The sequence below is a fragment of the Oxyura jamaicensis genome, chromosome 8, assembly GCF_011077185.1.
Source record: "Oxyura jamaicensis isolate SHBP4307 breed ruddy duck chromosome 8, BPBGC_Ojam_1.0, whole genome shotgun sequence".
NCBI lineage: Eukaryota > Metazoa > Chordata > Aves > Anseriformes > Anatidae > Oxyura > Oxyura jamaicensis.
In genome coordinates, this window is record NC_048900.1 from 18243367 (window position 1) to 18260027 (window position 16661).

Genomic DNA, 16661 nt, shown 5'->3' on the forward strand with positions numbered 1-16661 from the left:
CTTGCATTATTTTCTATAGCATTTCTAACCACTCTGGCCACATCATGGTGTGATCTGTTTCACATGCCAGGAACTTTGATGGGGCACAGTTGAGATTAATGATGACATAATACTGTAAGAAGAGATACTAATGCTCTTAGGCATGAATTAATGAAATACCATTGAGATTTTATCCTGCATGAATAAAGGGATTTAGAAGTTGTCGTTCTAAAAACCGCATGAGGTATTTTACTGAGAAAAAAAAAAAAGTAAAAGAAAAAAAACACTGCTGAAATGGACAGGGTCCTAATGAACCTTTACTCCAGATTTTTGTCAGAGCTGGATGATTGAGCTGGATCTGCTAATTGAATTCCTACTAATTTAGTGTTTATATAAATGAGACACAAATCTCTTCCATCCAGGGCTGTGGTGCTGCTAACCTTTATCCCCAGCTCAGTACAAAGCTGGCTTCCAACCTCCAATGTATTTCTAGGGTAGAGACCCAGCAGGCTAGCAGCATTCATAAATCTGGATCCATATAGCAAGACCCTTGCTTACTGGAATGGTAACAATGACCTTTATAAATGTGGATGGTGACTGCCACCATCTATTCAAAAATAAATAAATAAATAAATAAATAAAAATCTAATGTATACTTCACCGTGAGCTCCCTTTGTGTCTTTGAAGGGCTAAAGTGTCTCTGCAAGGCTACAGCAGAGTGGAATTGAAGAGCACCTGTGTCCCAGCACTTTTCATTCTCCATCATCCCCTAGAATTTGTGAGTTAAGACCCCCATGGAGATGTATTTGTCTGTATGTGTATATATACATATATATATACATCTGCCTGTAGCTTCTCTTGACTTAAAAAATAATTTTATTCAGGGATAAAATTTTACACTAGCACATGTTGTTATATAATCAATTCTAGACAACAAGTTTTGTTAGTCTTGAGGCAAAGTGGGATAACAACAGTACAAAGAGATCATTTACTTTTTGTTGTTTTTCTGTTAATGTTTGTTCTGAGTAGTTCAGAAAGAATTTTTTCTTAAAAAATAGGACATAAAATATGACACGTATTTTATCCATAACTTATGTCAATTTGAAACACCTTTTATTGCCTACATAAGTGAATATATGTAAACTTTATTAGTAATTTCATTTCCAATTTAAAAGAAGCAAAGGTGTATTGTAGAATTCACAGATAAAGATTAATTTTAACTATAAAGGTATTACCAATGTTGCATTTCTTCATGTTATGGTTCACTTATGTAGAATTGAGATGTATTTTATATTAAACAATGCATAGCACCATTATACAACAGTTCACTAAATGCACATCCCATTTAATCTTTTGTAGGAATATAACTGGACTGAAGTTACAAGGAAGAATTGGATGGAGCCAGTAGGGTTAACACTGATACTAACAGGAGATTACTAGCCTCAAGAAAATTACAGCTCTTCTGAAAGACAGTGCCTAAAATAGCAGCATATCCTTGGCACCATCATAGGAACTGGTTAACTGATGACCCTGAAGAAACATTTGTTTCCATTAATTCTGCTGTCATTATTTCACTATTCTCGACTCTTCCTCTCAATTCTTCTGTCCTTCTGATCCCAAGACAAGATGGCAGGAACGTGAGAGAGAACATAAAGAAATTACAGTAAGCTGTTGGCCATATAATTGTATTGTAACCTACTACACTGAGAAGTTACACCAACAGAAATTTGGCAAAGTATTGGCTGCTAGTTGCTAGCTAAACACAGGACACTCACTAGTACAACATTAAAAAAAAAAAAAAAAAAAAAAAAAAAGGCTCACTAAAAAGCAACATCTATGTTACAAAGAAGCTAACAAAAGAATTCCCTTATGATATTTAGGTTCAGCTGGTTCATCTTAGGTTCATCAGCTCAATTTTCTTGTTTTATGTATATGTATTACGTTTGCAGTTGAATAAATTTTTAAGATCACAACGCTACCAACCTTTTCCGGCATGTAGTTTTGCCACCTTTACCTGTCACATCACAACATGTGACACAAAGGAGTACTTGCTCGAACTAGGGCTGAATATTCTGCTGAAAGCTGGTGATGTTATTAGATCGTGTACTATAATTACTTGAGCACCACAGTTTTAAAATCCCTAAGACATGATTTCCTAGGTAGAAGGCAGCAAGTATGCTTTTAAGTTGCCAGACAGACCAAGGGAATCATTTTGCTCCGAAGCGTCTGCTGTATACCCTGAATCAGAACAAATCCTTATTTCACGGACTTCAGATTTTTAAAGCATCTCTGCTAAACAGAAGTAAACAGTTTCTGATTAAATTTTAAATGTTCCAGTGACTCTACGACAAAGTAAGTAATTTTTATGTATTAAGGAACATATTGGCAAGTGTTACCAGGAGGGTAAGGTAAAGATGCTTTTGTCTTCAACAACTGCTACAGTGCCACAGTCCCAGTTACAGACATATTGAGGTTATCTGAACTCTACGGTTCCATCTCAACTCGGATAACTTTTTACAACGTTTGAATTGTCTCAACAACAGGAAGTCTTGCCCAAAATGTTTTTTTGAAATCCAAACTTTTTCAAAATGCACCTACACAAAACCAATGTGTATCGATATACATTCCAAATGGAGTATTCTTATATTCAAGCACATTAGAAGCTAACAGAATTTAAAAGGCTTTCAGATGAATTTTTGTTGTCGTCATACATATAGTCACAGGTGCCACATATGAAAACATGGCCTCTGTGTTATGAAAGAACACACTTTTGGAAGTTGAAAAAAAAAAAAAAAATGAAGTCCTTGGCATTCTCTTTGAGAAGCCCTGGTTGAGAGGGACAAAAAAGGCTTGGGAACAAAGACTTCAGACTTCCAATTTTGCCACTGATTTGTTGATAACATCTGGGGCATCAGCTGCCTTCTACAGTTTTCTAGTCTGATAAAAATGGGGCAGTCATGCTTATTTACCAAACTTAAAGTGGTGCTGTGATGGATTGATTATTTGCACAGCACTCTGAATGCTATCCAAATACTGCTTACTCATGTTTTCCCCACTATAAGACTATATCTTCATCACTAATAATTAACTGCTAATTACTGTTGCTGAGAATATGATGGTGGTGTTTACCACCTTATTTTTGATTTCAGTACAGATGCCTACTTAAAAGTTATGTAAATATATGAAATTACAGTACATTTTCCTAATGACCCTGCTATATCTGAGTTTGATACTATTCAATTGTGACTAAGGTAATGAATAGTAAGTAAAGATGAACTCTTTTCTGTAGGACTACATAGACAGTTTCCATTGTACTCTCAACACTTAAATCATGAAATGTAAAGAAGCCATTCTAAGCAGGATACAGATGGGTCAAAAGACTGCTGATGCCAATTATGCTTCGTACATAATAATGCACATTTTACCTATTTGGAAAAAAAATTCACATTTATTTACTGTCAAACAGGTGTTAAACTTTACACTGGATATTAGTGATGGGCTCATTATTAACAGGTTTACACAAAGGGATGAAAAAGCAGAATTTTGTTGAAACAATTTACATTTCATTAGCTTTTTATCATAAAATAAATTAATTACTAAATATAGGCAGAAGGAATATGGAAGAGTAATAGTTATGTTTTATTTATCTTTTTAAAGGACAGGCACCTTTTATTCACGAGAAAGCTTGTGAGAAGTGTCCAGTGTCCCCTTTACCCCTTACCACCCAACCCTGATTAAAGAATGAACAGGGAATTGAGTTACAATCTTTGTTAGCTATACCAAATTTGTGCAAGGCTTGGCATAATTGGCTTCTAAAACAATTTTCTCCCCAAATTATGTTTTTGGCAATGAATTTTTTTTTTAAAAAAAAAGGAATAAAAACTAACTTGTCAAAGCAGAACACTGTTTACAGTGAAAAATAAGTGAAAACGGGTAGAACTTGCATTTTTAACATACTACTGTACTATGAACAGAGTGTAAGAAAAACAGCTTATAACATATGTGCAACCAAGAGCTTTTCACAATATTTTCTTCAAACTCTTTAAAATTATTTTTTATGACAATTATATTTCAGTTGGACACAAATGTATTTATTTTACCCTAGCAATAGAACAAAATATAATTTCTTTAGCCATTTTTTTCATGAGAACGGTTCATTGTACAGTTGAGGAAATATATGAAATAAGGCCTGTGGCTTGATTGCTAGTGGTTAGACATGTATTCAATCTTTGCCTTAATGGAAAAGATTTGCAGTGAACTGCAAACTGATGCAGAATATCTCTCCTGCTTTTGCAAGTCTTGTCAGGAATAGTAAGGTACAGTAAATTTGTCCCACAGGATTTTAGAGCCTACGCCTTGTATATAATACAATGTAGGCCTAGAAAAAAAATGGTGCAGCCATATTTACAAATTTAGTTCACAAACTGCTGCAGTAAAATGGCTGGAAAGTGTTTATTTTATTTTATTTTCACAATTTTGTTAAATTCAGCAGCAGAAGATATCTTAAAATACCTTGTTGGTATTTTTTTTCTTTGTAACAAATAATTCATTTTAGTATACTCTGTGTATATACAAAGTTTTTGTTTTATAAAAATTCACAGAACTGCGAGGTCCAGTCATCCCCGTTACACCGGAGAACCACAGGGTCAACAGAATTGTCTCTTCAAGCAGATACAAGGGAGCCTGCACGGGGCCAATTAAGTCTTTTAATACTTGTACGTGGCCTTTAATATTTCTTTGCTACACTATTAAAGGCTTGTCACTAGCTGCATTTGTCCTTCTCTAACATCCCCTTCTGGAATACATCCTTCCTTGTTAATGGGAATTATATAGCCGTCGCTATTACCCCTGCTGATTTGATAGTACATCTGAAGCTGATGGCCAGCTCCTAGGTTTGGCATGCTCTTGTAGTAAATGTCCTCATTTTCACTCCTCCTGGAGGGAGAGAGATCTTCTTCAACATCGGGGCTGCTCTCTGGATATGGAGAGTCTCTGAGATTGGGCATGCTTGTGTAAAGAGAGTCTCTGTTGGGGGACTGGAGGTGGTCATCAGCCTCGGCTGTCAGTTGTGAGACGTAGCTGTCAGTTCCCTCGGTCTTCACTTTCTTCTGGGGCTGGTACAGAAGGGAGTGAGTCCGCTGAGGAATGAGGGGGGCCTCAAGCTCTTTGTGGTGGAGTTCCAGCCCAGGGGTGTCACTGTGCATCAAAGATGAGGCATCTGCCACAATGGCATCATCTTCGCTACTGCTCCCGCCGATCACAGCCTTGGCTGGCAGCGTGCGCTCCAGGTTGTGGTTCTTGCTGCTGCCCCGCAGGTTGTTGTGCACTAATTCTGAAATGATCATTTTCTCAAAAGCAGTATCATTCAGGCTTAGTCCACAGTCTACAACTTGCACACTGTCGTTATAGTCTCCGTTGCGCAATGAGTAGCTGTTGTTGAAATTACCATTTAGCGGTAGAGTATCCATGGCACTTGTATCCCTGGCATTGTTCAGTGAATGTCCTGAAACAGAAAAGGACAGCTCTGGTTATTGCCTGATGTGCTTTTCATCACTTTTTTTTTTTTTTTTTTTTTTCTTAAACAAATTCTTTAATGTAGTTCAGGACAAAGTTGTACTTGAAGTAAGACTTGAGAAAAGTAAGGTTATTGAACATTCCCAAATGTAAACAGTTGCACACCTTATAGGAAAGATGCATTTAAAAATAGTAACACGTATTTCCTGTGGGGAATAGTGGCATTTTGATTTCTTAATTTAATGTCAATTCTGTGACTCTTCCACAAGGAACTGTTCACTCCATGCCCTTGCATATGTAATGCAAAGCAATTCATTTGGAAACATCTATGTTTTGAAGTACACCACCATGATTTGGAAAAATAAAATTAACAGAATTTGTCCTAAACAACACTAAATTAAAAAGGAATTAGATCACAGACATAACTGAAGATAAATGTACAACATAAACCCACATAACTGGCAAGCAACTACTTTACTTAACAACATTTCTAACATTTTTCCTTTTTATTTTTTGAGATGAAGTAAAGAAAAGAATGAAAAAAATGGATAAATACAAAGAATTTATGTTAAACAAGGACAGCCATCTTTCACACTACAGGGACCAGGGCCCACAAGCACCATCCAACAACACGATAGACAGCAGGTGGAATGACTCACTTTGGACAACTCACATCATGTCTGTCTGCTCAGGCTATCTGGCCTAAGAGTAGCTGATATATAAAAGAAAGTAAAATGATTTATTGTAACATGATGAAGAATTACTGAGCTTCTCAGCAACTTAGTCAGAGCAAGGGTTCAGCAAATTAGATTATGAAGCAATAACAGCTTTTCTTTTCCCACTTAATGTAATTTTTTTGCACTAATATTCTGTCTGCCAACAATGGCCCCAGGCTTCTAAAGGTCAAAGTTTGCCTGCAGTCTGCATCAGTCACAGTGACAGCGCTGAATGAACCAGAATAGTTAATTAAGAGTTAGGCCCACAGTTACCATGGGCATGGAAGTCAAATGCAGAAATGTTAGGAATTTCTGTAAGTATGGGTCACAGAAATTAAACCAAAGAATAAATATTAGTTGTGGAATGGGAAGAGGAAATCAGCCATGGCTGATATCTCATATCTGCTGGAGAAATGACAGATTGGGTAGGTCTGCTAGAAACATGAAAAGAAGTTAAGGGGGGGAAAAAATGAAGTCTTATGATGATTAAGGTCTTTATGTTTTTGATTTTGGCTTTTCTTTTTCTTTTTTTTTTTTTTTTTTGGGGGGGGGGGCAAAAAAAAAAAAAGGATTTCCTATACATACAAAGAAATTAAAATTAATACACCAAATGGCTCCCCAACCAAAGGAAAAAAAAAAAAAAAAAAAAAAAACTTTGAAAGAAAGTAACAGTCTGAACCATGGAAAGTCTAATGGTTACAGCATTCCTAGAAAATCACGTTATCTACAGATATGTCTAGAAGTAAAGAAAGAATGGAGTGACTTTACTGAAATGAGACTGACCACTGTGAGGCTGCTGCATTATATGCAAGGCTTGGAGGAGTATAAGAAAAAGTTGTTTTGGAAAAGATTGTGTATTTTCCTGTGGGTTTTTTGTTTGTTTTACTTTGTTTTTCATAATTAAAGCTGCAGCTTATCCTAGAAAATTCAGTCTTCTCTGAAAAATATTGTTTTCAATTAAAAAGTAATTGCATTTTCTGAAGAAAAGATTTTTGTCTTCAACTTTAGAAAACAGAATAATAATCTCCAAATAAATTCTAAATAATTTGCAAATCATTTTGTATTGGTGTTATTGTTAGCTCCTCTTCATGTGTATTGATTTAAACAGTGATGAGAGTTGTTTGAAAGGTCTCTTTAAGCTTTGATTAAACAATTTTGTAGTTCTGCAATTTCAAGATTTTTCTTGCAATGGATTTAGCTGCTCAGAACATATGGCATTTATAAAAGTAGACAACACAAGGACCACATGCTGGCATTCATTTCCCTCATGAAAGTGATTTAATTCTATAATTTTAATTCTCTTTTCTTTTTCTAAACAGATACCAAAATATATCTGATAATCCAAAATGAGTTTTCTATGATACACTGCAGAGTTAAGCATGCTAGAATATATTTAAATTGGTTTGATGAGGCAAATTTTGTTGCCCATGATCAGGTAATTCATTTGAAATCTTTCCATAGCCTGTAGCAAGATTACTGTGGGAATGTAAAAATATAAGTAAATTGTTAAGTATTTCGGCTTGACACTGCTTTGGTTTTAAACAGCAAATTATTTCAGCATTGCATAACTTCTGTTACCAATAAGGTTTGCTACAGACCTCATGTTGTTTTCCAAAAAGCAGTATGCAAGTACTTTTTGAATGTGGAAACATTTCATTTGCAAATTGTGAACCACTTGCCCGCTGAGTCTACTTCATGACCGCTAGTTATGTTTTAATTGTGCCCATTAAAAATCATGCTGAAAAAATTTACATTTGATAGGCAAAGTTAAGTTTTACTCCCATACTTGTCTCTCTGTAGGTTGCTAGAGGAAAGCATAAGGAAAGTAAGAAAACAAGAGAATGAAAATAGAAACTACAGTACAGTTAAAAAAGAACCTTGAAATAAAAACTGGAAACAAAGTTTTATGAGCTCTTTACCAAAGATTTATCGTTCCAGTTACACTAAAGTGATCTTATGACTCATCTAACAGTAACTGCTAGATATTTACTGATGAATTGCACTGTAGTTAAAAAAAGCAACTGGATACTGTAACAACAAAACGTTAGGTAAGTGATGACACCCTTTATTCATTCAGAACTAAACTGTTCTAACTGTTAATCTCATGATTTTCCTAAAGGAAATGATCTACCATAAAGCTGCACTATACTATAGGTCTGTTTGACGCTGGATACAATTTTCTACACTGGAGTATCCAAAGGTGTCAAGATGCCTTGCACTGCTTTAGTATCTAATCTGTTCCATGAGCAGGTTTTTCTCAGCAAGATTTCGAGTCAACCTTACATTGCATAGACATGATACCTCTAAGTGATATATATCTTGAAGATGGGCTCTCGGACCATGTGATGTCAGTCCTGTAATAGTATATTAAGATTTATGCCACCTGTGTTAAAAACATGGATAATTATTGGTAAATACTGTTATGGCAAAGGCATTACTATAATATAGTGCAGTTTTACAAGCTGGCAGGCAATACTGTATTTCTCAAACTAACAGAAATTCAGAATGTATAGCTAGGGTATTGCAACTTGAGTTTCTGTCTAGGGAAAAGAAGGGATTTGGAGTGAGCCAAGAAAAGCGGTTTTACTCAGGAAGTATAAGCACACCTGGTGAGTTAAACACAGGAGCTGAAGGGGCATTACATACAACAGTTTCAGCGAGCAATGTGTTATAGGGGTTGTTAGTGCCGTGTGGTCGAAGAAGAGGGTTTGTTAGTAGGTAATTGCCAGTCATTCCTAAAGCAAAAGAAACAGAAAAAAAGTCAGTTCTTTAATTTTATTCTGACAATTTCAATAAAGAATATTTTTAATTCATCATGAATCATGTAGAACTTGTCAAATGTAACTCAGTTGAAAATTTCTGAATGTATTTGAGCTATGTATTTGAAATGGGAGTAGGAAAATATAGTTAGATTCCAGTAATTCACAGGTGCTGTCCAAATCCCCAAAGTAAACATCTGGTGAGAGTGACATTTACTAATGTATACAAAATCGCTGTTACACAAGAATAGCAATTAAATGTGTAGAGATCAAGGTACTACATAAAGCTATTATAACTTCTAAAATGATATTATGGAACACTTCTGCCCAGAATCGAGAGAACTGAATTTCTTGAATTTAAATGCATTGAAAAATCTCTTACGATGGATCAGAGCTGTTATTCACTTTATGACAAATACACAGAGAGTGGAAGGGAATTGCTGTTTTCAAACAGACAGTGGATGACAAACTGCAAGCATATCTTAGTATATGCAAAAGTATGCATGCTGAGGGGAAAGCAAATTTATCTGCCAGGTTTTAAAAAAAATAATTCCTTGAATGAGAACTTTTCTTTAAACAAGCAGGTTACAAGCAGTGTAACATGAAGCAAGATACTACAGCAATGAACAGATTTTTTAGAACATATTTGCATGTTAGTGCAATACCATTTAAACAATTCAGAAGAATTAGAAAAAAAATTAAGCATCATGTGAAAACTAAAAAGTCTATTAGCTCTGATTTCTAGTTACCAGAAGAATAATTGTTTGGAAAATTGACATGCACACACAGGAAAAAAAAAAAAAAAAAAAAAAAAAAAAAAGGAAAAAAAAAAAAACACCATGAAAAGCTGCCATTTAAATCTTTAAACACTTCATTAAAGTAAAATTCTACTTCCTTTTCTATTGCATTGCACAGCAATGTATCAGGATCAGCTTATCATAGACCCAAGTACAACTAAAGAGCCAACTATATTTTTATACTATATTTTTATTTGGCAATAGAAAAGGCAGTATATATTTCAAATATTAATGCTTTTGTACTACCATAGATAGTTGGTAGCTCAAAGAAGCAGAAAATTCTAAGATTCAGAGACTTATGACCTGATTATGCCAATATTATTTGAAAGTTTATACCAGTGAACAACTAAGAAAGTTTTTATCATAGCTTTCTTCAGCTGTTACCTACTTACTACTAGAAATGCTAACTCAAATATGTCTTGACTTTTTTTTTTTTTGGTGTAATATGTTTAATCTTGGTTTGAATTATTACCTGTAATTTATAGTAAGAATTTTGTTATTCAATTCACATAGTTTGCCACCTTTGAAACCTTAAATTTTATGAAATGATACTTGCCAATAATTACTGAACTACCCTTACATGTATACTAAGATAGCAAAATTATTACAATTGAATCATGTCACTATCAATTTTTTCTAGTCATGACAGAGCATCTCAGGTGACTTGAGACTAGCGTTCCAAAGCGGGGAGAAAATTCCAAGATCTGTTGTGCTCAACTCTCAATTACCTGAGGTTGCAGCATGAGCAGAGCATACCTTGGGAGACAGAGAAATCAAACCAGGATGAAATCCCAGGCTTTTATCTGGGATTCTGGCATGTCTATAGGGTTTTAATAAATGAAAAAAAAAAAAATGCTACTTAGGAAAAATTAGTTAATTTTGGTTTTGCCAGAGGATAATAATGATTCAGGTGGGGGGAGCAGTGAGACACAAGTCTCATCCATCTTTATGCACCAAACAGCAGAAGTAGGATAATGCTTTTTGAAATCTTATCTTTTGCAAAGTACCACACTTTTTACTTCAAAAATAAATATGAGTTAAGTACAGGTCCCAACCACTGAATCTTAAAAAAGCAAAAGGGAGGAAAATTTGCCAGCCATGGTTCATGGCAGCTTTATAGCAGCCCTGACAGTAGTGAATTTTCTATTTGAAACTTTCTAAGTTGAGCATGAACTGGTCAGAACTACGTGTTCTTCTCTTAAGGATGTGAGTGGAAGAATAAGCTGTGAGCTTAGCTTGCACAGAGCAGCCTTTCCCTCCATTACTTAGCCTAAACTGCTTTAAAAAAAAAAAAAAAAAAAAAAAAAAAGGAGAATGGGAGAAAGGAAGGGACATTCTGTCTTGGTTAATACCCTTGTCTTCTAACTGGATATGAAAATGAAGTTACAGATTTCAAAGTCTATTTGAGATAAGAAGTTTGAAGTTCTGGCTTCTCTGTGCCTGATTCTGGATTCTATCCCATGTGACAGGTATGATGCTCTTTGAAATAAAAAAGATAAATGCTTTACAGACATCTTTTGCATAGAAATGATATCAATTAGATTTCACTGGGAAAATTTCTGCACCTAAAAATCATAGTCAAATATGCATTAAAATGTTACTGCACTCATATTTCTGTTTCAGATTTAACCTATAAAGGTTAGGAAGGATTTAAAATTATGGTCTTGCTTTTAAGTTAAATTATTGATGAAACTTATTTAAATACACTCCCACAAATGGAGGAATTCAACTTACATAGTGGGGGCCAGCTGAGGGAAAATGGTTTTAAAATGTGCTGGTGGATGACTTTAAAACTCTGCTTTTGGAGGACATTTGTTCCAGATTTTTTTTTCAACACATTCTTTTCAATTCTTCTATGTTAAATTAAATGATATAAAATCTGTATAAAATTTAAGTCTTCTAGAACTGAAATGTTCCCAGTGACTGACCTTGATTAAGCGTTGAAGTACTGTTGATGTCACCTGAGATAAAAGAAGATTCAGATTGTTTTCTCACAGTGTCATTCCACATCCTCCTTATACGACTCTGTTAACATAAAGCAATTAGACAGTAGCATGGTAAGTCACGGAAAGATTTTTTCTGACTTATGTGCTATTATGTAGAGTATTTGTATTTCTTTTGGCCTGAAGTAAGCCATTCTTCTAGCACAGAGTGAAATTCCACCTTTTATTATTAAAAGACTAATTTATTAAATTTCATTTAGATTAAACATGGTGGTATAAACTTTCCACTAAACCAGCCCCTAATTACAAGAAAAAATTAGGTGTTTGCTTTAGACCAAATCAATAGGAAATCTTTAAAAAGAAATCAATTCAAGTATATACAAGTATGTATTTGCCATCTAAATGATAATAATGAGAAGACAATTAGTACTTCTGATTGCAACACATCTCAGTAGGCTTTTTATAAATAAGGTTAATTAAAAATTGCTGTCAAAATCTTTGTTACCTGAGTGCCAGAGGAATATCGAGCACTAGTTCTTGTCGTTGATGCCTTCACTGAACTGTGAGGACTCTCAGTTGGTAGTCCACCACAGCAGTAGGAATGTCGGAAGCATTTCCCATATTCCTTACGTACCTAAGAGGACATAAAAACAGCACAAAAAAATAGCGTCAAATATCTCCACTGGCAAAAAGACATGAATCTTGCATTGAAAATACTCAACCGTTTTTCAAGCAAATGGATAAATCTTGTCTATTGAAATGCTGGCCATTAACAAAATCAGATATTCTACCTTACTCAGTGGCAGCCAGACAGGATTTTTGAACAGATTATTTCCCAAGTACACATGTACTTCATTCAGATGTGTTTGAATAATTGTTACTAGTTATTATGGGATTATTTTTGTTGTCATATTGTAGATTAATATAGTTAAGTTTACTTGAACTGAATGTTGGATTAAAGTAGTCCTTTTTGTATTAGCTTTTGGTACATAAACCATAGAAAGCTCATCTTCCCATCCTAGCATGCAAGAAGGGCTGAGGTAACTCATCTTTGTGTTTCTTGACACTACCCATTTAAGTTATCCTTTCCATAAAAGGGTGCTGAGGTGACTGGACTCTAAATTGCACGGACTATATAAACAACTTTTCATATAAAATTAGGTTGGGTAACTCAAACAGTTACTAGTTCATTGGTCACACCTGCTTCAGGTTTATGCAAGCATGGAGCCAGCTGCAGGCATGGGGGCACTAGCAGGGGCTCTGTGCCAGAATTTGAAATACAAAGGCTGAGAAATGAAGCATCTTTCACTTTTAGGACCAAAAAATAAAATTTGCTGAACACACTTGATGAGTGTGTTCAAACAAAACTTTTCTCTGATAGAGTAACAGAACTGGTGGTTTTCTTTGTTTCTTTGATTGTTTTTTGTATTTGACCTGCATTTATTTACCTTCTGTTTCCAATGAACTAGTGGAAACTTTTGTTTTGTAATTTATATATATTAACATTGTCATAGAAGTAATCAGGATATACAAGTGCACACACATCTAGGCAACATTACAGCATCAGTGAAAGAAAACATTGGATAAAACTTGTAAAGATGCCTAAGTCTAAATTCATATATCTTCCACCAGATAACTTGGTAATCCAAGAGTTTCATCTATATTAATGAGACTCCTAAGTTTCTCTGGAAATTGAGGTTTCAGCTAATCTGTAAATTCTGCTTGGCCTACAAAATATATGGGGCAGAAATAAAGTTATGTGTACGTAAAACAAAAAAGGGGAGAGGGAAAAATGTAAAAAACTCATAGTGTAGATTTGTGTATGCCATGTGCTTTTTTCAGTATTTCAAGAACTTTAATCATGGAATACATAATGTGATGTTTCTACAAACTACAACAAGACTGAGGAAACTTTGAATGGTTAGTGCCTTAATTTCAATCGAGTGATAACAACTCAACTTTCTTAAGTATATTTTACATATTTTAAGTGAATCCCTACCTACATCAGCACAAAACACAGATTTACAAAAGTGAAAACAGAAATGCGTGGACATAGAATTATAATCTTTAACTTTGTATTCTGAAAAATATAAGTTTATATATATCATCACTAGAGGGTATAACACCTAAGAAAATACATTCCTGAACATTAATGGATATTAAATGCTTCAAAACACTATATAGTAGAGACAATAGCAATCAAAACTATATTTTCACCCAAATACCACCCTCCAGGGCTGGTTTTGCCTAATGCCTATATTGCTGTGAATGTACATTATCTGTCAGTACTGTGCATTCCTCTGTCATTATTTCTAAATTATAGCTTGTTGGAAACTGATGGAAGCAACAGCACTATCATCCTGTCAGAACTGGAAACATAATAGTTTTCACTTTCACAATTCTATTTCTCTGTTCAATTTAGTGACCAACTGGTAATAAAAGAATAAAAAGACTACATTAGCTATGCAGACAGAGGATAGGATGATATCCAGTCAAAGGCATCAAAACTTAAAAATCTTAAATGGCAGCTTTAACATTCTTTCAGGTATAAATCTTATTGCTCCAGGTTATGCTTTTTCACACTTGACTGGTATTTTAATATTGCTTTTTGCTGTACAAAAAAAAAAAAAAAAACAATGCACAGCTGTAAAGAAATAAAAAAGGAATGTTTTTGATTTTCAAGTCCACTACAAGTGGTAAAAAGGGCAACATTATATGAAACCCTAATCTAGAAATTATTTGCATTTTGAAAATGTTTGCATTTTCTTCCCTCTCTTCTTTTCTTAAACTATCTCCATCTCCTCTCTAAGTGTGATTTTGTTCTCTCAAAATGAGTGCAGTGCCATGTTCATCTGGATAAAATCCTTTCCGTCTCACAGATCTTTCCCTAAAACATGTCTGAAAGCCATTATCTACACCAAATCTAGAGACACTGATACTCTCAGAGCTGGTATAGTTTAGAACAAGCAAGAATGTGATTTTGCCCTTAAACAGCAACGCTTTATGCAATGATCTCAAACCACTTTATAAATATCAGTTAATTATGTCTCTGGTGAGCTAATTATAATGGGAGTTAATAACTACTAGGTCTCCTGCCTAAAACTGGTAAAAATGTTTAGAACCTAAATATTGCAAATTGGGTATTTCCAAATGAAGGATTTATTGCATTTTGTCCTATGCTATGTGGTTTGTGATTTTTTTGACGTTTACCCTTCCCCTCTCCTCTCAACTCATTATTTTCATTTGCCATGCCTTCTATGAGGAGTTTTCTTTCATCCTTCACTGAAGCATCTCTAAGGCATCCATGGAAATATTCTCCATTCTCAGTCTGGGGAAGAGAAGGGGAGCAGAAAACCCCAAGAGAATCCCACCTAGCTGCACCCTTCACTTCCTTCTCTCCATTCCTCTCTCCCCTGTAAACTTTCTGTCTCCACAGCAAATATGCTCTGTATGGACCCCACTGGGAAAAAAGGAACAGAACTAATTTAGCACATCCCTTCATCAGAGAACAAGCTTGCCAAGAGATTCCATTTTTTTCCAGTTAAAAACACTTAGCTGTTGGATTGCTGGGGGAGGCAAACACTTGAAAAGAAGTAGTCATGCTGGCATATTTAGAAAATTGTCCCCGTTAGCAGTTGTCTACTGTTAATGACTACTTTTTTCTTAGGTGTGTTGAAGTTCACAATGAAATTAATTTTTAGATCTCTCTTAATTTTGTAATGAAGAAGCACTCATAGCATAATCCCTGCCTATCACCCGTAGCTTTACGTGGCAGCTTAATGGGATCTCAAGAGAGGTCTTCTGCCTTGATCTGAGACAGTGTTTCCAAGCTGAGATGGGCTCATATCGTAAATGATTCTTTGTTTTCAGTGCTGTAGGCAGGATTTGTTTCATGAACATATAAAGGAATTTTGGCTATAAATTCAAAATCATACATACCACATTACCAATGTTAAACATTTTCTATAATAATTTTGTTCCCAAAGCCTCGAGACTTTTCAAGCCTGGGTTGGAAACACTGCATCCATTTTTAATCCAATATAGGCCACAGAGCAGCTTAATGACTCTCAGAAGCACAAAGACTTGGTTTTGAATCCTAGTACCTTCCTCAAACTACTTCAGAACACTCCTCTTTTTGAAACCTTACATATTTTTCTCTATTTTTAAAGAAAAATATGTGGTATTATTAAGGAGTTAGGTAGTATGCATTCATGTTTTCAGTAACTTACTTTCTTCTGAAGGGCACAGTGAAAGATGAAAATAAACATTCCTTGGAAAGCATTAAATACTGTGAAGAGATACGTCATCACAACTGTCCCCTCGTTGATAAACAGCAGGCCAAATGACCACGTTAGGCCAAGAAGACACAGGAGAGCAAATGCACCCAGGACCCAGGATCTGTAAAAGAAAATTAATTTTACTATCATTACTTATAAGATTGCATGTTGCCAAATCCAATATTAACATTTCAGTTCCTGCAGTTGACTTTTACTAGGTTCATATTCAAATGTAAAAATTCCTTGGGTTTAACCTTTCATCTATTAAAGAAAGAACAATTCCATTTGGTACTTTTAGTCTCCAGTGGAAACAGCAAGAGTAGATATGACCTTTTTCTTTTTCAAGAACTGCATAGGATGTCAAAAATATTTTTAAATGCAGAAGTATAGTCCAAACCCCAGCTATGCCATTGCTTTATCTGCTTTTACAAAAGAGATTGATAAATCTGGCTTAGCCACTAATCACACCATAGATGTTAAACAGTGGTGCTGCCATATGACGCCAAATAATGTAACACAAGTGCACAAAGGTTAAACAGCAGATTAAAAGCCTAGAGCCCAAATCTTTAATGCTCTGATAAACTCGGCTAAACTGAAGCTAGATGATCTAACTTCCGCATGAAGAAACCCTGCTGAAATGTGGCAAAAATATGGATATTGCTTTATAGAATAGTCT

The 16661-nt window shown here is 34.9% G+C and overlaps 1 protein-coding gene across 28 annotated transcripts in view; it reads right to left on the minus strand.

Moving 5' to 3' along the window:
* Positions 1 to 839: 839 nt before the first annotated feature.
* The window catches only part of ADGRL2 (adhesion G protein-coupled receptor L2), a 326276-nt gene continuing 310454 nt past the window's right edge, over positions 840 to 16661 (minus strand). For 9 of the 28 annotated variants that reach the window (XM_035333947.1, XM_035333945.1, XM_035333938.1 and 6 more), the window contains 5 exons: positions 15938 to 16106; positions 12214 to 12342; positions 11694 to 11790; positions 8816 to 8944; positions 3398 to 5482 (listed from right to left, as the gene is read on the minus strand). In XM_035333947.1, coding sequence (XP_035189838.1) covers positions 4728 to 5482; positions 8816 to 8944; positions 11694 to 11790; positions 12214 to 12342; positions 15938 to 16106 — 1279 coding nt within the window. In that variant the 3' untranslated portion in view covers positions 3398 to 4727. Of the gene's footprint in view, positions 5483 to 6152; positions 6206 to 7078; positions 8014 to 8510; positions 8593 to 8815; positions 8945 to 11693; positions 11791 to 12213; positions 12343 to 15937; positions 16107 to 16661 lie in introns of those variants that run through there. The other 19 variants (XM_035333956.1, XM_035333954.1, XM_035333955.1 and 16 more) reach the window with 10 other exon arrangements.